The 20,096-nt window shown below is 43.7% G+C and overlaps 1 protein-coding gene and 1 non-coding gene across 12 annotated transcripts in view; one reads left to right on the plus strand and one right to left on the minus strand.

Annotated features, from left to right (window-relative positions):
* BEND7 (BEN domain containing 7) overlaps positions 1-16,118 on the plus strand; it is an 83,393-nt gene extending 67,275 nt beyond the window's left edge. For 7 of the 11 annotated variants that reach the window (XM_059710986.1, XM_059710995.1, XM_059711048.1 and 4 more), the window contains 3 exons: positions 28-147; positions 10,248-10,301; positions 13,732-16,116. In XM_059710986.1, coding sequence (XP_059566969.1) covers positions 28-147; positions 10,248-10,301; positions 13,732-13,793 — 236 coding nt within the window. In that variant the 3' untranslated portion in view covers positions 13,794-16,116. Of the gene's footprint in view, positions 1-27; positions 148-10,247; positions 10,302-11,948 lie in introns of those variants that run through there. The other 4 variants (XM_059710973.1, XM_059710968.1, XM_059710965.1 and 1 more) reach the window with 4 other exon arrangements.
* LOC132224862 (small nucleolar RNA SNORA30/SNORA37 family) lies at positions 1,417-1,543 on the minus strand. The gene has a single exon (XR_009450747.1). It is a non-coding gene; the product is annotated as a small nucleolar RNA SNORA30/SNORA37 family (small nucleolar RNA).
* Positions 16,119-20,096: the final 3,978 nt, after the last annotated feature.

Consider the following 20,096-nt stretch of genomic DNA (forward strand, 5'->3'; position numbering starts at 1 on the left):
TTAACAGTATTTCACATTTTCTTTCAGTCTTCACAGAAAAGTACTGCACTGCTAACCATGTGGACAAGCTGCCTGGCCCGAGAGACTGGGTGCAGATTCTGCAGGATCAGATTAAACTGGCCAGAAGAAGGTTGAAAAGAGGCTCAGGTATGAGCGCGCTGCAGGAAAATAATCGCAGAAGCCCTTTATTGAATCCCCGGGCATGGCACCGTGCAAGCTTTGCTCTCGGCTGCTTCGCCGTCTCTCGTCTTTTGAAGGAGATGCGCTACATACACGTGCTATGGTTTTGTTTTTTAAAGTCTTACTCAAATGAGTTTTGAAACTCACCTGAAGATTAAATAGTGAAAATGTGTCAGGCCATTCACTTTGAATAGTACAAAGGAAAAAGATTGCTAACCTCATCTGTGGGCTTACATTCTTATGGAGGAAAGTGGGTCTCTGTTGTGATTTGCTTCCATTGCCCATTGATTTTTGTTTGTTTGAATCTGCCTAACTTGATAAAATGTACTATTTGTTTAAGGTAAAAAAAAAAAATAACAGTAATCATTCCACCTGGAACACCATGAAATAGAGATTTTTAAGTCAAATATTTATTTATTTAAACAGTTTTTTTAAATCTGGCCTTGGTGATTCTGGAATTTCTTCCAGGAAAAGTGAACACAAGTTGAATTATGACTATTCAGTCATTTGAAGTCTCAACCTCCCCATTGACAGTCGGCCAGTTTAGCAGTGAAGAGTCCCTTTGAGGTCAGTTTTCTGCTATCACGTAAAAATAATCATCTCAGGAGGTCGCAAACCTCTCTCTATTTTTTTAATCCTGATCAAACTTCAGTGTCTGCCCTGCTCAGAGCCACCTGTGCTCTGGGGCTCGAGTGTGAGAGTCTGGGAGACAGACCTGAAGTGCTGACATGTTACAGGCTTGGGTGGCATGGGATCCATGAGAAAGCAGGACAGTGCATGAGGCTGTGTCGCTAACCGACCCTAAAGTATGTGAACTCACAGTGAGTGGTAGTCACTGTGACCTGCCGGTGGAGCACAGCTGACGGCCTCGGGGAGAGCTCCTGGCACAGGCTGGGAAGACCCTGGCAGCATCACGAGACACATGGGCACCAAGGGACCAAGTGGTTTTCAGTATGAAAACCTTACAGCTCTTTTCTCTGAAAGTCGCTACTAGGACTCTAAAATGTTCAGCTGTAGGGTCACCTATGTATGTAAGCTCTACCTGAGCATCCCCTGACCTACCTATGATAGAGTTATATCAGCAGTTTACAAAGCTCTAAGTCCCAAGGTCATGTCTGACAAAGAAAATATGTAGCTTTGGATGATTTTTTTATTAAAAATCTCCCCATCATCTTTTTCTTTTATATTTAATTGATGCTCTTTTTATAAAGAGCAATAGACTACTAGGTTTTTTTCCTCTGTGCCATTGAGCGACAGCTACCACTGGCACAGTCTCAGGAAAAGGATGCACTCAAGGGTTTTCTTTCAGCACCAGCTACCAAATCCTGGCCCACTGCCTGGGGAGGACCTGTGAAAGTGCTATGACAACTAATATTTTTAATTGGTAAAATATGTATTATCATATCAGGTAATAAGTCATAATGGGAGAAGATTTGGTCTCGAGTGTTACGGCTGCTCTTTACCAGCTCTGGGCCTTGGGCACGTCACCCCATCTTTCTAATCCTCAGTGTCCCTCTCATGAAGTGGACATAAAAATAAAGCCTGCCTCAGAGTTGGGAGGCTCAGACACATGTTGTACATGAATGTCTTTACAAAAGAAGCTAGTGTATCTTCTCTGAGATTGTCTGCGTCATACACAGCAGTGCCTGGAAGCAGTGGAGGTCGCTGAGGAGTCATAACCCGTGGCCCCTCGCATCCCGGGTGGGGACCAGCAGCCTGCCGTGCCTGAGCAGCGTTGCTTTACCACTGCTGTCCCAGCGTCATCCTATCTAACAAAAGAGAAACATGGTAATTGGCGTACGACCGCTACCCTTGCCATTGGCTAATCAGGGTGATATGCAAATTAACTGTCAGCCAAGATGGCGGCCGGCAGCCAGGCAGCTTGAAACTAACATGAGGCTTGCTTGCTTCAGTGACGGAGGACTCCAACGTTCCCCGCCTGCCACTGCAGGCCTCTGAGCTGCAAGCAATTATGTAACAAACATAGAAGCTAAACAAAACCCCAGAAACCTGCCGGGCTTCAGCCAGCAGGATCGCAACATTGTAAGCAAAGGCCAGAAACCTACTTTCAGCAGCGGAGGCCTAAGAGCTGGAGCCAAGCCTCAAAGCTAAAGCTGGCCCAGAATAAAAAATAAAAAAAAGAAAAAGAGCAGTTGGGAGCTTCAGTCACCCCCAGCCTGAAAACAGCCCTCAGCTCCTCACCCAGACTGGCCAGGCACCCCAGTGGGGACCCCCACCCTGAAGGGTGTGTGACCAGCTGCAAACAGCCATCATCCCCTCACCCAGACTGGCCAGGCACCCCAGTGGGGACCCCCACACTGAAGGATGTGTGACCAGCTGCAAACAGCCATCATCCCCTCACCCAGGCTGGCCAGGCACCCCAGTGGGGACCCCCACCCTGATCCAGGACACCCTTCAGGGCAAACCAGCCGGCACCCACCCATGCACCAGGCCTCTACCCTATATAGTAAAAGGGTAATATGCCTCCCAGCACCGGGATCAGTGGAGCCACAAGGCCTCCCGGCACCAGGATCAGCGTGACAGGGGGCAGCGCCCAAACCCCCTGATCGCCCTGCAGCTCTGTGTGTGACAGGGTGCGGCGCCCCAACCCCCTGATCGGCCCTGCTCTGTGTGTGACAGGGTGCAGCGCCCCAACCCCCCCCCCCCCCCACGGGCCCTGCTCTGTGTGTGACAGGGTAGAGCCATAACCTCCCCATCGGCCCTGCCCTGAGTGTGAGAGTGGCGGCACCCCAACCCCCTGATTGGCCCTGCTCTGTGGGTGATAGAGGGCGGTGCCCCAACCCCCTGATGGGCCCTGCTCTGTGCGTGACAGGGTACAGAGCCCCAACCCCCCTGATGAGCCCTGCTCTGTGAGTGACAGGGGGTGGCGCCGCAACCTCCCCATCAACCCTGCCTTGAGTGTAACAGGGGATGGTGCCCCAACCCCCCAATCTGCCCTGCCCTGAGCGTGACTGAGGGTGGAATCACAACCTCCCGATCGCCCTGCTCTGTGTATGATGGGGTGGCGCCCCAACTCCCCAATCGGCCCTGCTCTGAGCCCGACCAGGGGCTGCATCTAGGGATTGGGCCTGCCCTCTGCCACCTGGGAGCAGGCCTAAGCCAGCAGGTCATTATCTCCAGAGGGGTCCCAGACTGCGAGAGGGCACAGGCCGGGCTGAGGGGCCCCCCTCCCCCCCAAGTGCGCAAATTTTTGTGCACCGGGCCTCTAGTTATTAATCAAGCCCCTTTCACTCTCAAAGGTTCCAGACTTGGATAAATGATCTGGTCATCCTCCCTGTCTCTCAGTGTTCCCTGCCTTCTTCTCCTTCACTACAACTCATCACAGAGCATGATAGAGTGGGAAGAACCGGTCTGAATTCCTAGCTCTGAGCTGCCATTTACAAATTCCTGGGACTTTTTGACAAATTTTTCAACCTCTAGCAGGCCTGCATCCTTCATTTATATAACAAGGCTAACAGCTACCTCAGGGGTGTTTTCAGAGATACAATAAGACAATGTAAGTATTGCCAGTAACAGAGAACTGACACATAATCACACAAAAAATGCTCATGACCTTATCTTCCTTCCCGTTGCCAACCAAAAGCAAAACAACTCCTTTATCCTGGCCATTTCTTAAAACCACTACCTTCTCTTTCTCCTCGCATTGTTGGTCAGAATTCTTCCAAATAGATTTGCATCCTTGAGTGGGCTCCCCTATCCCAGTTCACTTTAGAATCCATTGCACTTTGCCCTCTGACCTCGTCTTCTACGTGAGCTCTTGCTGCATTCACATCCCAGCGACCAGATTTCACTCTCCTTATGTTAACACTCCGACAACCTCCATGTTGATTTTTACTCTGTGGAACCTCATCCTTCTTGAAGCTCTCTTCCCTTGGATTCTATGACTTCATTCTCTTTGTTTCTCCTCCACATGTTCTGGCAATGCCTTCGGTCTCCTTCACTGCCTCTCCTTCACCCATCTCCTAAAGCCAGCATTCCCAAGTTTCTGTCCTTACTTTTCCCATTCTAAATCCTCACTCCTGACTTGAACTGTCCGTCATCAGTGGCTCTCAGGTGTGCAGCCCTAGACATGGCCATGGCCTGAGACCCTAGACTTCATTCTCTGCCTCAGCTAATGAAATCTGACCTTACCTGCCCCAACTAAATACTTCTCCTCGTTTCCTGTCCCCCGGAGTAAAAGCCCCTTCTACATACCACCCCCTGCCCTCAGTGTGGCAGGCAAGGCTCTTCATAGTCAGCCCCAACCCCCTCACCAGCCTCATCTGCAGACTCTTCCTGTTCTGAAATATGCTAGGTTTTCCAACTCACACTTTCCCTCTGCCTGTCATAGCATCAGGTTCTTCCTCCTGGAGCCTTCATAGGCAGTGCAGCACTTTAGTCTTCTGCCACCAGAGGAGTCACCCACCTGTTTGTTCCAGTGACCATGAGAGCCTCCGGAGCACAGATGGCTTCTGAGTCATGTTTCTGTTCCAAACATTGTGTGGCACAGCGTGGAACCAACAAATGAACCAGCGAATCAATCCATGGAAAAGAAGGAAAAATAGTCCACAGCAAAAAGTCTTACTGTTTAGCTCATCTAGTTCTTGTGAGAACCTAGAGAATGTTCTTTCATCAGTTTCTTCCTTGAGGTTCAAATACTTACCCCAAAACCCACAGGGCAGCACCGTCCCTGAGCTCTGTTCTCCGGAACAAGATCCTTAGGGCCCCTTAGGGTATGCCTGTGGCCGCTCACACGGTTGTCCCAGAGTGCCCTTCCTCCTCCCCAAGCCCTTTCTCTTATTTCCTTCTCTGCACCCCCATCTTCGTAGTTCCCTCCTAATTTCCTCTCTTCTCCTTTCCTCCCCCAAAGGTTGAGTCTTGTGTCATGGTGCCTGACCTCACTCAGGGGAGGGTAACTGAGTAACACTCTATTCACTGCTGTCAGCAGGGTCTCTTATGCTTTCTTATGCTAAAGGCCTCCAGCCTCCGCCTTGGCCACCTCACAAAGCCTCTTGTATTACTTTATTTTTTAAAAAATATTTTTATTGATCTCAGAGAGAGGAAGGGTGAGGGAGCGATAGAAGCATTGATGAGAGAGAAACATCAATCGGCTGACTCCCGCATGCTCCCCACTGGGAATTGAGCCTGCAACCCAGGCATGTGCCCCATTTGGGAATCGAACTGTGGCCTTCTGCCTTATAGGTTGGTGCTCAATCACTAAGCCACACCAGCCAGGCTCTTTGTATTACTTTAGCCCCTTTAGATTTCAGGCTCCAGGAAAGGATTGGGGTGAAAAAAAAATGTTTTACAGTAAATGACAAGTGTTATCAAAGATAATTGCTCAATCATTTTACACAGTAAGTAATGCTTAAGCACTAATACCATATTGAGTGCTGTGTCTCTTCTTTTTTTTGTATCCCAAATCAGATTTCAAGTATGTAGCCTGAGCGGTGTGGTTGCTAGTATTAAGTTGGTCTTGTGTTGCCTAAATCCTGCCTTGGCAATCTTGACTGTTGGGTATGTAAGAACTTCCATTTGTCTATTGATTTACGGGGGATAATTGTTGATCCCCCTAAGAGGGACACTAACTTTAATATTCAGGTTTGAGAGAGATCTAAAGGTGTCATAGTGAAGAGACTTAAATTTAATACTCAGCCCAAAGGAAAGGCAAAGGGCCAAAGTAGCAAGAACCAGCTAGCCTTTGGTTCTCCACACACCACTGCAACTGTGCCACCAGCTTCTAGTCTGAGGTGGGCTAGCACACTCCTCCCCTCAGAATCCACAGAAGCATGCCGGTCCCTTCTTGTCTCACATGGGCGGTAGGGTAAATGGAAAATGGGAGAAATGCTTGGAGCTCCTTGCGGGCTTGAGGGACAAGAACTGTAAGTCCAGAATGCTGATGTTACTAACGTGGGTGCTGCAGAGGAACCCAGAGAGAGGAAGGAGAGGGCTTTGTGGACAAAACATGTGCCCATGGCTGGACGTGATTACAAGTCCCTGAAGGGCCTGAAACATTGAAGACAAATGGTGGGGAGACTGTTGAGTGTCTGCTGAGTGTATTGGAGAGGCCTCTTCTCAGAGACACAGAAACTGCCTTCCTGGCAGTGGGCCACGTGACTGAAATAGGAAGATCCGTTTCAATTCTGTTTCCCCATACTATATATTTTATACATAAACACACCTTTTTTTCCTATTTCAGATGCTAAGACAAATTATTATGAGTTCTGGTCTCTATTCCCTTCTCCGCTTCCCCCCAACAAACACACATGCACACAGTAGGGACTTTTTTCCCCCATTCCTGTTTCTCTGTCCCACAAACAGACTGACCAGTGAACACATTTCTCAACCACATGACACAGGCTCATTTCCACACGCCCATGCCTGCTTCTACAGAATGGGTCCCAAACCGTAGACTGCTCCCAGCCCTTCCCTTCCGGGGTAGCCTTGCACGTGCCCAGAACATTGTGTGGCCTGCTCCGTAGTTCTCATAATATTTGATTTTGGACATTTTCACTTTGGCCAGTAGGTTTAGCTTATCTGCCTAAATATTGGGGATCAGCACCTTGGCACTTTTCTGCCCCTCTAGCAGGTTCTGTTAGCATCCAAAAAGTGGAAGGTGCCACCTGGCTGGGTGGCTCAGTTGGTTGGAGCATCAGCCTGTTCACCTAAAGATTGCCAGTTTGATTCCTAGTCAGGGCACATACCCAGATTTCTAGGTCAATCCGGTCGGGGTGTATGGGAGGCAACCAACTGATGTTTGTCTCCTCCTCCTCTCTCTCTCTCTCTCCCTTCCTCTCACTCTAAAATCAATTTAAAAAAAAAAAATATCCTCACGTGAGGATTAAAAAAAAAAATGTGGAAGGTGTCTACAGAATCCAACCCTGCCACACAGACCAGACCAGCACATCAGCAGTGACCTGCCAAATAGGTTTTGTCTCCCCATTTTTTCACATCCTGTGACACTTCATTCTCCTCAAGCAACACAAAAGTGGGACCCCAGCAAATTGGAACTAGAGCCATTGTCATGCTGATAGGAACTCACGGGCTTCTCAAAAATATTACTTGCTCTCCTGCTTTTTGTCTTCATTATTTTTGGTCCAAATGATAATCCAAACAGTGTCTCACAGATATTCCACAATTTTAACCTTTTTTTTTATTATCATATTTGGTGCAATTCCTGGAATTAGATACAGACTCCACCTGGGCAAGCTAATCAGCTCACTGTTTACGAAAGCTTGCACTACCCTAGCCAGTGTTCTCAGTGATTAGAGCATCAGCCAGCACAGAAAAGGGTTGGGTTCAATTTCTGGTCAAGGGCACGTACCTGGGTTGCAGGTTCCATCCTCAGCCTTGGTCAGGGAGCATGAGAGAGGCAACCAATGTCTCCCACATCGGTATTTCTCTCTCTCTCGCTCTCGCTCTCTCTCTCTCTCTCGCTCTCTCTCTCTCTCTCTCTTTTCCCCCTTCTCCCTCCCTCCCTTCCACTCACTCTAAAAATCAATGGAAAAAATATCCCCGGGTGGGGCTTAACAACAACAAAAAAAGAGGAAGGCGGCTCGAACTGCCTCTTGAAAAAATGCCCCATGCAGATCTGAAAGGTTGTTATATGAATCCAAACAGAAATTCATTTGGGGCTCTCATTACATGTAATAATTTTTTTCTATAACTGGAATGATTCCTTTCCTGGTGTGGATTTTTATCATTTTCATTAGATTATTTCCTCAGAGCTGAAATTGCAATTTTGTGTGTGTGTTAGCTGTACAAGTAAAATTGTCATTGCTATTAAATTTTTATTGGACTTTCTCAATCTTTTCCAAATTTTACAATTTGTCACCAGGAAAGAAAGATGGTGAGGTCATTGTTATTGACAGATATTATAATTAAATTTGAGTAACACAGTCATGTTCTTCCTCCATGACCCTGTGCCCTGTTCATGCAGCTGGTATATACCAACTTATACATGTTTTTACATATATTGTTCTTACTAAAGCACATAATTGCATAGGCCTGCTTTTTAAAAGTGAAGATAACTTAATTACAAAAGGAAGATCAACTTATACCTAAAACCGATTTTTGTTATAACTAAATGAAAAGAAATTGAAATGGAAAGAGGAGAAAGTTACTCAAGTATAAAATGAACTGAAACTTGGAGATTTAAAAATTAGCTCATAGTCATATATGCGATATATGTTTGGATGATTAATAGCAAAGAGATTAAGAGTCCAAGCATAAACCTGAGTCAAGTCCTTGGCAGTGTCACTTACTAGCTGTGTCACCGTAGGTACAGTTCTTGGCCTGTCTGTCTCAGTGTCCTCATTTGTTAAAATGGACATAACAGACCTGCCTTGAGGGGTTTTTCTAAGGGTTAGATGACTCAGTGTATGTCAAATGCTCAGTAAATGGAAAGCATCTAATAAGTGATGGTGGCTAGCATTGCTATTATTATTATTATTGCTGGAGAACCTTTTAAATCTTAGACAATGAGTCCGGCCAGTGTTGCTCAATGGTTGAGCATCGACCTATGAAACAGGAGGTCAGAGTTCAATTCCTGGTCAGGGCATGTAGACCGGCTAATCAATGACTCTCTCTCATCATTGATGTTTCTATCTCTCTCCCTCTCCCTTTTCCTTTCTGAAATCAATAAAAATATACTTTAAAAAATTTTTAGTCCTAGACAATGAAAGAATTATCATGTAGTTCATCTATCAAATCCAATCAAACTAATTAGAAGAAAATAATATCTTCTAAATATAAAAATAACTGTTATTTATTTTTTAAATATACAAAATAATTGTAAAAACCCAAAGAACAAAATTTTAAATACTTACAAGCCTTTCATTCAGAGAAACACCACTAATATTTTAATTTTTCCTGTATTTTATCTATAAATCTATATACAAAATTTTATTCTTACCATTTGTCTTATTGCTTCACTTGAATGTTTTTGTTGTTAAATATTCATGTACAACATAATTTTTAGGGGTTTCTACTTTTTTCCAAACAAAACTGGTCTTGACTGGTCTTTCTCTTCTCAGTGTTTTCTCTTTGTGGTGGATTGGGCGGGTCAGCAGACAGTGGGTCACTGAGTCAGTGTGTCCCGTCAGAGGACAAGATGTAAGAGAGTGGACTAGAGTGGAAATCTTTGAGCCCTGATTGTGTTTAAAGCAACAGCAACAAAACACAAGAACACAGGACTAGCTTGCTTCCCAACTGAGCACTACAAGGTGATACAAATGCAGCCCTCATTTGACTAGCCTCACATGCACACAGGCAGGGAACGTCCCGCGGGGCCACCAGCCCTGAGACAGGGAGCACTGCTGACGTTATGCAGCTGGCCATGATGAAATGTTTTGACCTGTCCTGTAGCATGCTGGGGAGACGGACAAGCCCATCAGCTCTCAGGAGACATATGGGCACCTGTATTTATGTTTAGTGGAAGATTTTCTGTGACTGAAGGATTTACCTTTGGAAAATTCATAAGGAGATTGAAATATATAAGAGATGAGCAAAGGTTTGCATTTTAAAACAGAAGTGATGGCTCTTTTAAAAAAGTGCTTATTCCTTCTGATTTTCTTTATGACTGAACTGATGCCAACTTAGATTGCCAGCTCTGAGATCTGAATTTCCAGTAATCTCCAGAGAAAGAGTCATTCTCAAGATTTCCTAAGCCCGCCCCACAGGAATGGTTCTGGAAATGCAAGCACAAATCTACCACAAGAATTCACTAACCGCATGCATCATATTTCAACAAGTCACCCCCAAATCTGGATGGATATTTAAGCCGATGTAAATAAGCGAAAAGCATTGAAATCATCAATGATCGATAGAATAAGCTTCATAAGCTATAAAAAATACTTAATACAGGAAAATTGATTTTATTTTATCTTTAAAATATTTTATTTAAATATTGGCACTAAAATCCATAATGTGAACTGGCTGGAGCTGAAAAGGGAAAAGAAAGGCGAAAACTCCTATGTATAATGGAGATTTAAAATTGTGTGACTGTATTGGTGAAATGGATGTGCTCCCTGAAACTAATGAGATTTGTGTTTTATGTTTGTAACCAGCAGAGGTAGCTGACGGTGATGAAAGACTGGACAGCATCTCTCTACCACCAACAGGTAAAACACATTTACATTTTCATCACCCACTGGAAAATACAGCAAAGGAAAATATATGCATTGAAAATGTTTTTAACATTAGAGATGCAGATGCTTGAGCAGAATGCTTCTGTAACAGACCCAGACGACAATCAGAGGTGTGCATTGCCCTGTGGTCAGACATATTTGTCACAGTGAATATGAAAAGCTACATTTTTCTCACAGTTTTATATTCTTAAAAACCTCAGAACAGCAAGTCCTAAGAAATTAGTGTCACAAGATTTTGCCTCCCAAAACCTTTGGACATTAAAACATATTTTAACATGATATGACATTTCTTTTTAGAACAGGGATCACCAGTTTTCAGATGAAGTGCATGTCCATTCTGTCCTCTCCCACCTGCTCCAAAGGGCTTTGAGAGGCAGGCAGTCACAACTCTTCACACAGTGGGCACCTTCACACAGTGAATGCTGTGTTTTAACTGAGTGACTGAATACGCCAGTGCATCTGGCATGGGTGGCACATTACCAATGTTACAACCAGATCGCCCCAATGCAACATTTCCCTGAAGCGTCTGCTACAATATCAAGCCATAGACATAATTCTGACCACATTATTTAACTCTCAAGTGATATCCTTCTGCCCTGGCCTCCTGCCTCTGCATCAGTTCATCCCCGAGAGCCAGCGGGACAGGTGTCTAAGCCACAAGCCATGTGGCAAGCAATGTATTCCTCAGTTGGCCTCATGACTCTATTGACTGCCCTCAAAAGAATACATGAAGATTTTCTGCCCACAAAACCCAGGTGCCCAAAAAAATCCTCTTAAGTGAAAAAGCTCAGTGCAGTGTTTTCTTCTCTAGATGTGGGCTGGTAAGTTTAAATGGAAATCAGCAAATGTGAATGGAGTAGCTAGTCTGTGTAAGCACTCTACTAGGTCATGTGTTCATTAATAGCACTTACCCTGAGATGACAACCAAGAGTTCACAGGTGTAGGACAGACTTATGTCAGAGAACACTGGAGCAGCGAGAAAGCTCAACCAGGTAAATAATACAGTGCTTTCTGCCATTGAGTAGCTAAGCAACAGGTCAATGGGCAAATGAAAAAGGACCTTCTTATATCAAGTTTTACCATATAATCATTACTTAAAAGGGATTTCTCTTCTTGTTTGGCTTTGTTTCCACATTTATGAATTAAGAGAATTGAAATGCATGATCTCTACTGTTCCTTCCCATCTGTCCTCTGAATATCAGAACAACTCAGAATAGCTGTGTGCTTATCACCCCGGCCTATTCCCTGTAGACTCACCAAGTGCAGCTAATAATGAAACTGTGCAGTTCAGGAGGCCCCTTGGAGGAATACCATGCTGCTCTGGTTGTGCTGTCCAGGTTCCTTCCTCTCCAGCCCACTGCCCCAGGGCATTTGCACTGCCCATCCTCACTGTCATCTGACACAGTGGGCTTTTAAAAATTACTATTACTTGAAAACCATTCCCTTTGTGTTTCCACACCTGAAGATGGAGGCAGAGAGATGTTTCAGATGAGAAAATTGAACACGGGATGTAGAACCCCTCATGGAACTGAAAAGAGTTTCAAGGACTCTGAGTGTGAAGGAACGTTAGAGATCATCTAGTCCCATGCCTCCTTTTTATCCAGTCCTTTTATTTTACAGGTAAAACAGCCTGAGGCCCAGAAACACTAAATGACTTTCTCAAGGTCTCACAGCTGTTGATGGCCTCTCGACTCCCAGTCATTACACCGCATAGCTTTCTTACACCTAAGCCAAAGCCAGCTTTCCTCGGCATGTTTCTTAAAGATCCCAAGAGTTGATGGATGTGCTAATCCCTTCAGGATTCCATCTCACTGTCCCATAGTCTCCACAATTAGAATGTCCATCGTAAGTCCCCTGAAGTCCACTGCAGTTTCAAACTCATGGAATTCTTTCCGGAATATTGCCCAGCACTGTGAGGTCATAATGAAGACAGGAGTAGAATGGCCCTATAGGTCTTTTCACTAGACTCTTGACAGAATTTTAACACAAACTACTAAACAGCATGATAAAAAGAAGTACTGTTTATCATTTAGAAAAGGGGAAAAAGAATTCCCAGATTGGTGCCCAAAATTTGTAGTAATGAAATTAAATAATTTTGATTACAGTAGCCTGTCTCTTGATTGCCACTGAAGTAAAACGCCAGTCTGGTGGCTTCTCTGAATACAAGGCTATTACTAACCTCTCCCGCCTGCGTGCACCCCCAGGAGACCCCACCTTATTTGTACAGGCGCTTCTTCCTGGGATTTGAGGCTCACTGGCCAGACTTTCTTTATCATGTTTATTTGAGCTGTTAAAGATTTAACAATGCTTTTATTAACTTTAGGTCTTCCTTTTCTTCCAAATTCATGTATATGGAGGAGCGTAGAGGAGAGTGTAAATGTATGAATCAGAATCTAACAGGTCAGGGTTATAGTCTGGCAGCCAAATGACATTTGTTTCGATCCATTTCATTTAAGCAAACTTGTGTGTCTAGACTTAACAAAAATGGATAGAGATTTTATAGTGGGAAAACATTTTCCCTCAGCCCTGTCAGTGAGCATTTTGGAGCAGCTCCCAGGAGTCAGCACTGTGTCAGGTTGTGGTGAACAAACACCCGCCTTCAGAGCCCCGCCCACTGTGACAGGCAGAGGCCAGCCACCTGCAGCCAGGTGTGGAGAGTGCGGCTGATGGCAAAAACCTTCCAGGACTTGGGGACATTTGTGGTGGGAGAAAAGAGCATAGAGAAAGTAAAATCGTAACAGTGCTTTCTAAAATGTGGTAAGGAGGCTTCTGAATTTGAAATAGAGTAGTGCAGAGCTCAGCTGGGCCTGCCAGTCTTTGTCATCAATTGGCATTCCTTCACATACGTTTTAAACATTAATAAAGAAAAGTGTAAGGGAGAAAATGTAAATTAATTTTACCACCCAGAGGCAATCATTATTGGGTATTTCCCCTCCCCCCCAGACTTTTCTCTATATTTAATTTAGCCAATGGAGATCAAATATATAAAATTTTGTTTGCTGAGTTGGATTTTTTTTAACCTAATAAGCACTTTTAATTTTAATTGAAAAATTACCATTTTTCATGCACGTATGTATTTGAATAGCTGCATGATGATCTGTTTTACAGGTAAATCATATTTTATTTGGCTCTTTTCTGTTACTGGACAACATATGGACATTCTCTAATAGTGATACACACTCAAGAGCTTCCTTGCAAAAATAATCATTACAAATTTCTAATGGCTAAAATTGTTTATTTAGCACAACTAAAGTCTTGGCTAAAAATTTGTGATTTAAACATGAAACACAGACACCTCACCCACAACATTCTTCACGTATACAAACTACCTCTAGCCATGTCATAGGAAAGTGTGCAACTGCCTTCAGAGAAGTGCCCCCTTCATTTTCTTTCTCTGTTGTAGGTAATATATTTGACACCAGGAGAGAAAACAAGGAAGACTCAGAGCCAGATTTCACTGCCTAGACTTTCATTTAGTGACAGTGCTCATTAGCATATGCACCTCTTCCCTTTGAATTTCCTCAAAGACCCACACGAGCATTTCAGTGTACTGCAGAGTGTGCGTGTTCTGTGAAGTTTGCCTGTCCTGTTTGAATAGTTTTGATGTACTATCTTTGTCAACTGTGATAAGCAAGCCTCCAATTTGGTATAAGATTTTTAAAAATTATTCCTAGAGTTGATTTATCACCCTTGAAGTCCAAGATCTGATCCAGTTAGTTCATTGTCCATTAAAAATAAGAAGCTCTCTCTTCCCTGTTTTTGTCCATAACCTCAATGTGAATGTTTGGAGTTTTGAAGCATAGTTATTTTAACACAAATTGCGTAGATGCTATATAAAGGAGAATGGCACTTTCCAGTACTGAAAAGGGAGCAATTGTTAAAATTAATTAGACCTTCATCAGCTTAAAAGATGAAAAAGATGTTTTGGGAGACAGGATAGCCCTTCTGTGAGATGAAATCATTTGTGACATCAGTTCCCCCAAAATAACCATTTGTGCAAGGGGCTTGGCCCTCTCAGCCCCGGCTGCCTCAGCCCTCACAGTCCGGCTTCATCTGGAAGGTCACCCGGATGGTTGTTCTGCTGTTGGGTCTAATTAGCATATTAGCTCTTTATTATATAGGATAAGGGTAAGTGATATATGAATTTCTTTGAAAGAACAACCTTTTAGGAGGTGGTATCGACACAGTGACAAAGTAACTCATTGAAAGGGGAGAAACTCAGTAAGCAGTTACCTACTTGATACCTGCCAGCTGTTTTGACAGATGGTTTTAGCCGAGTGAGTGGGTCAGCGTTTTGGCAACCCGCCACACACGTATTCCATTAATGTTACGTATTTTATTTGGTTCCTAGTACACTTACACTCCACTTTATATAAAGCCAACAAATGAAATCTGGATTCATTTTAGAGATATCATGCCACGTGCATATTTGTTTTACAGAAATATTTTCATCTGGATTCCTTTCATAAGATGGTGAATTTAAAATACCATTTTATTTAGAAACACTGCATTTACACCTCATTTATTTTATAAAGCAAATTACCTTGAAACTTTGACACTTGACCCAAAGGCCAAAACTTGGCTTGAAAGAAATGTGGACTAGAAACACCCCCAGGATGGGGGAGAGGGGGAATTACTGTGCTACTGTTTAATGCATTTCCCTAGCACGTATTTTATTGAGTCAGAGAGTGTTAAAGCTCAGAGTTATTGTAGATGTCCTTATTAGTAGGACTAAGGGAGGCAGCTGGGGAGTGAGAGTCATGGTTGCCCAGGGCCAGGTAACCCATCAGTGGCCTGGCCAGGACTGGCATCTAACTGCCTTACTCCCCTGTCCAAGGTACTTGTGCCGCATCACACTGAACAGCTAAGCCTGAGGAGAGAGCTCTGGGATGAATCTGTTTTCCACTGAAGACCAGCTCATTAACCAACAGTGGCAGGAAGCTGGTGCTAGGTGTGGCTTGTGGCATCCATCCAACTGCTAGACAGCTCATCTCATACATGTGTGTCTTTTGTTCATTGTCTTTTTGGAGGTTCAGAGTGGTTGTTTCTATCACACCCTTAGTTAGCCTTTTACATGCAAGGCGAGCTGGTAATCACTCCCCTGAAACCAGCCTCTCTGATCACCAAGTCTGGTGAGATACTGTGAACAGGGCTTTTGTTTTTCTGCAACATATGTTTTCAAACTGGTCTGCTGCCTCTCAGAAGAAAGTATTTCTTAAGGGAATTGAAAAGATTAATTAGTGCCCTTTCAGCTCTATTACAACACGATGACTATGTTGCTAACAGAGGTAGAAACGTTCACCTTCCCACTGTGGCATCTGTTAAGTATACACCACGCGCGTTCTGAGCACGTCCTTCCAAGACCGGGCGACAGCATGGAGTGTTCACCCCTGGAGGGGGGTGGGGACTGTTCAACTCACGAGTATGTGCAATGGATCCCCAAATTGGAAATACATATCATATAACTGCAAGAGTGAAATCGTATTTTGTAAATTAAAATTGTATTTGTGTTTACTTACTGTGACTACTGTTCAGACTTTATTCAGAAATCCTTTCTATAGGCTTTCTTAGCAAAAGCAAATTATTCCATATCTATGAATAATGTCTCAATCTTCTGTATATATGTTTTATTAATATGTAAATATTTAGATTTTTTTAAATTACTATGTTCTTTAAAAAAGTTCAACACAAGGCTAGTGGTGAGAATGGTGTATGACACTGTGTTGTGATATCAATCCCCAAGACGCTCTTTATGCCCATTCTGGAAGAATACAATAAATTACTTTAATTGAAAGTGCCTGTTTCATGCCTGTGTGCCATTCCTCCCATGATTATGAAGAGGAGTCGATGCTAGTCATTAATTAAAAGGTATTTATTAATATTCTGGTGATCTTACCCAAGAAGTTTTATCTCCTTCTGAAGGAGATAAATTTTTAGGAATAAACTAAATTGCTACCAGAAAGATCATATTCAAACACGGCGAGCCACAGGCTCTGCCCAGCCTCCCGATCAATGGCTGCAGCAAGTCCCCCAGTGACACTTAAGCATTAAGCACTGATATGCTTGAAGCCTCATTTTACATGAATTAGGTAGCTTTATAATCTTCACTTTAAAGGTAAGCCCTGCTTCTATGGAAACAACACATCAGAAGGACAAATCAATCTTCTCTCGTACAGAGTAGCTGTTAAAACATAAATGTTTTATGCCCAGCCAGCGCGGCTCAGTGGTTGAGCATCGTTGGAGCTGACACACAGGTCTCTGCACGGGGTGTTACTTGGCTGAGACCGGGAGCACCGGGCGGAGCGATTTGGAGGATGACACTCGAGTTCAGGTTCAGATGTTATTCCGTTCATTCAGTCAGCAAGTGTTTGGGCACTCGGGTATGCATGGCACTGGCTGGGGGCTGGCACGGCAGGCACGGAGCTCATCCTGACCATCACTTATGAAGGACTATGATCCCAGGAAACCGTCGTATAAGGTACGTTGTGTTCCTGAACTAGAGAAGGGAACTTAAATGTGGAAGCTTTGTCCCAAACTAGAGGCAATCAAGATTTGAAGTACTGTTCATTCCGTATAATTCAAGTCTCAACTAAATTTCATCATCTCCAAGGGATTTGTGACTATCCGCTCACAAGTAACCACCAGTCTCCACCATCTAGTCACAGTGACCCTTGCCGCTCTCTGAAATTGTCTTGCTATTTATGTGGTTCTTATCATCCATTTTTCCTCCGGAATCTAAGCCTCGGGATATCAGGGCTCTTATCTGTAAGGCCATTAAGATTTCAGGCCCCCGTGAAAGCACATTTCAGGACGCTCCCTCTCCCTCTGCCCCAGCAAGAGTGGACTGGGACAGATGGGAGCATTAGTGACCACACGACTCCCTTTCCTTCCTGTAGTCTTGGATCACGTGCACTTCCATTGTCCCTACATCACCGCTCTTCATAAATGGTAGCGAAATTGTGTCAGTGGACCCACCAAAGAGATGCTGGGTGGCTCCAAGAGAACTGATAACTAATGATTTAAAGCAACACTTTGAATTCTCATTTTGTAATCGCAGAAGCATGAAACTGATCATGCCCCCTAAAATAAATATACTGTATATTATATACATGTGTATATTTGTTTATGTATGCCCATTTTGTTATCAGTGAAATTAAAAGAATGTAAAAGAGTCCATGAAAAGGCCAAAAAGTGATCTAGGACTGGAGCCCGGTGGGAAAGCCCAGTGTGATGTGCTTTGCTCCTACTGACACCCCAGACACACTGGATACTCCAGGGCCGTTTAAATTGGGACAGGGGCTGCCCATTTTTTTTTTCTAATCTGTTAATGCTGAGAAATTGGAGGATATTTTTAACCTAAATTTTGAAGCTAAGTGACTTGAGATGATTCCTTTAAAATACTTTCCAAAATTCAAACTGATGCGAGTGTGTTAAATGGGGGAGCTGGTCAGAAACCAGCCCTCTCAACTTCTAGGCGTGCCTTCTCTCCACCACAATGCTGTCACAGATTGAAAACCTGAAGGGCCCTCAATGTGAATATGGAGAGAAAAATCAATTTTACAAAGGAAATCGAGTGTCCTAAATTGGTTCAATGAAGTGGGGGACCAATTGCACATTCTCGTAGAAAAGCTACTTTCTGCTGTACTTTAGCAACGGAGGGAGAAAGGGAATACATTATAATAAATGACACTCTGTATATCACTGAGTTTAGCATCCTCCAAAAGTGATGTATTTCTAACCAATGGATAGGGAAAGTCAGAAGTGACTCGATTAACAACCCCACGCTAACCCCACCCCCATCTTGTGATGAACACAGTGCATTGCATAGTCCTTAGGAGAAACGTTTCACTGGGTGAAGCAATGCCACCTTCCTCCACGCCCACCTGTCACCAGCACTCCCTCTAACAAGGAGCTACAGCTGTGGGTAGCCGTTAAAATTGTGTTGGTTGCCCTAGGGGGTGTCACTCAATGGTTAGAGCGTCTGCCAGCACACCAAAGGGTCCTGGATTTGATTCCTGGTCAAGGGCTTATCATACCTGAGTTGCAGGTTCACTCCCTGGCCCAGTCGGCGTGTGGGGGAGGTAACCAATCAATGTGTCTCTCTTACATCAATTGTCTCTCCCCCCTCTCTCTCTCTCTAAAAATCAATAGAAAAAATATCCTCGGGTGAAGATTAACACAAAAAACGAAGATTGTGTTTGTTTCTGTGGTTTAAGGCATGTACTGTTCAAGTGTGTTTGTCCCATCCACCTGCTCTTGGTGTTTCCGGGAGCCGTCTTCCCTCGCTTTGTCCCAGCGGACTGGCTCAGTAGTTTAGGCGGAGCGGGCGTATGTTAAACGTTAGACTGACTCCTGGACACTGGCTGTTGACCATCCTAAAACAGGAGCCGAAATGCACCTTGATTGTGCCGAGGCTTGATCATAAATAACAGCTTTAGAAAAGGAACAAACTCTCAAAGACCAAGAGATTACTTTTAGTTGGAAAAAAACCAATAACTTAGGAGGTGAGAAGGAGAAGGTGGTAGAAGTTGATGAAATTAGTATGAATTCATTTGAAAAACTGAATGCAGGAGAAAAGCCAGAATATAGAAAGAACTTTAGCAATTCAAAAACAAAATCCCTGGCCGGTGTGGCTCAGTTGGTTGGAGCATCCTCCAGTGCACCAGGAGGTCGAGGTTTGACTCCTGGTCAGGGCACATACAGGAGGCAACTGATCAATAGATGTATCTCTCTTATCTCTTTCTCTCTCTCTCTCCATTCCTCCCTCTCTAAAATCAATTTTTATAAAACACTAAAAACACACACACACACACAAAAAAAACAATTTAAAAGTGGGTAAGCCATAGCCAGTGTGACTCGGTTGGAATGTTGTCCTATACACAGAAAGGTCACATTTTCAATTCCCAGTGAAGACACAAACCTGGTTGCAGGTTTGATCCCCGGTCAGGGCGCTTAGGGTTCATAATACAGGCAACCAATCAATGTTTCTCTCTCTCTCTCTCTCTCTCTCCTTTCCTCTATATCTAAAATCAGAGGATTTTTTTAAAGATGTGCTCAGCTGGTGTGGCTCAGTGGTTGAGTATAGATCTATGAACCAGGAGGTCACGGTTCAATTTCTGATCAGGGTACATGCCCGGATTGTGGGCTCCATCCTCAGTGTGGGGCATGCAGAAGGCAGCTGATCAATGATTCTCTCTCATCATTGATTTTTCTCTCTCTCCCTCTACCTTCCTCTCTGAAATCAATGAAAAATGTATTGAAAAATAAGCTGCTTTTAATAAATAAATAAAATTGGGCAAAAGATGGGAACAGCCTTGTCTTTAAAAATATATAAATGTTCAATAGGCTGAAAAGCATATGAAAAGATAGCATCATAAGTCATTAGGGAAGTACAAATCAAAATCACAATGAGATACCACTTTAAACCTACAAAGATGGCTATAGTCAAAATGCCAGACAATAAGGAGCATTGGTGACAATGTGGAGAAATTGGACTCTCAATATTGCTTTTCCCTTTGGAAAAGGTTGACAGTTCCTCTAAAAGTTAAACATAGAGTTACCATCTGACCTAGCAATTACACTCCTAGGTATATACCCAAGAGAACTGAAAACATCTGCACACAAAGACTTGCACACAAATATTCAGAGCAGCATTATTCATAATAGCCAAAAAGTAGAAACAACTTGAATACCCATCAACTGATGAATGAATAAACAAATGTGGCATATCCACACAATGGAATATTCTTTAGCAATAAAAATGTACTG

Source organism: Myotis daubentonii, chromosome 1 (assembly GCF_963259705.1).
Source record: "Myotis daubentonii chromosome 1, mMyoDau2.1, whole genome shotgun sequence".
NCBI classification, from domain to species: domain Eukaryota; kingdom Metazoa; phylum Chordata; class Mammalia; order Chiroptera; family Vespertilionidae; genus Myotis; species Myotis daubentonii.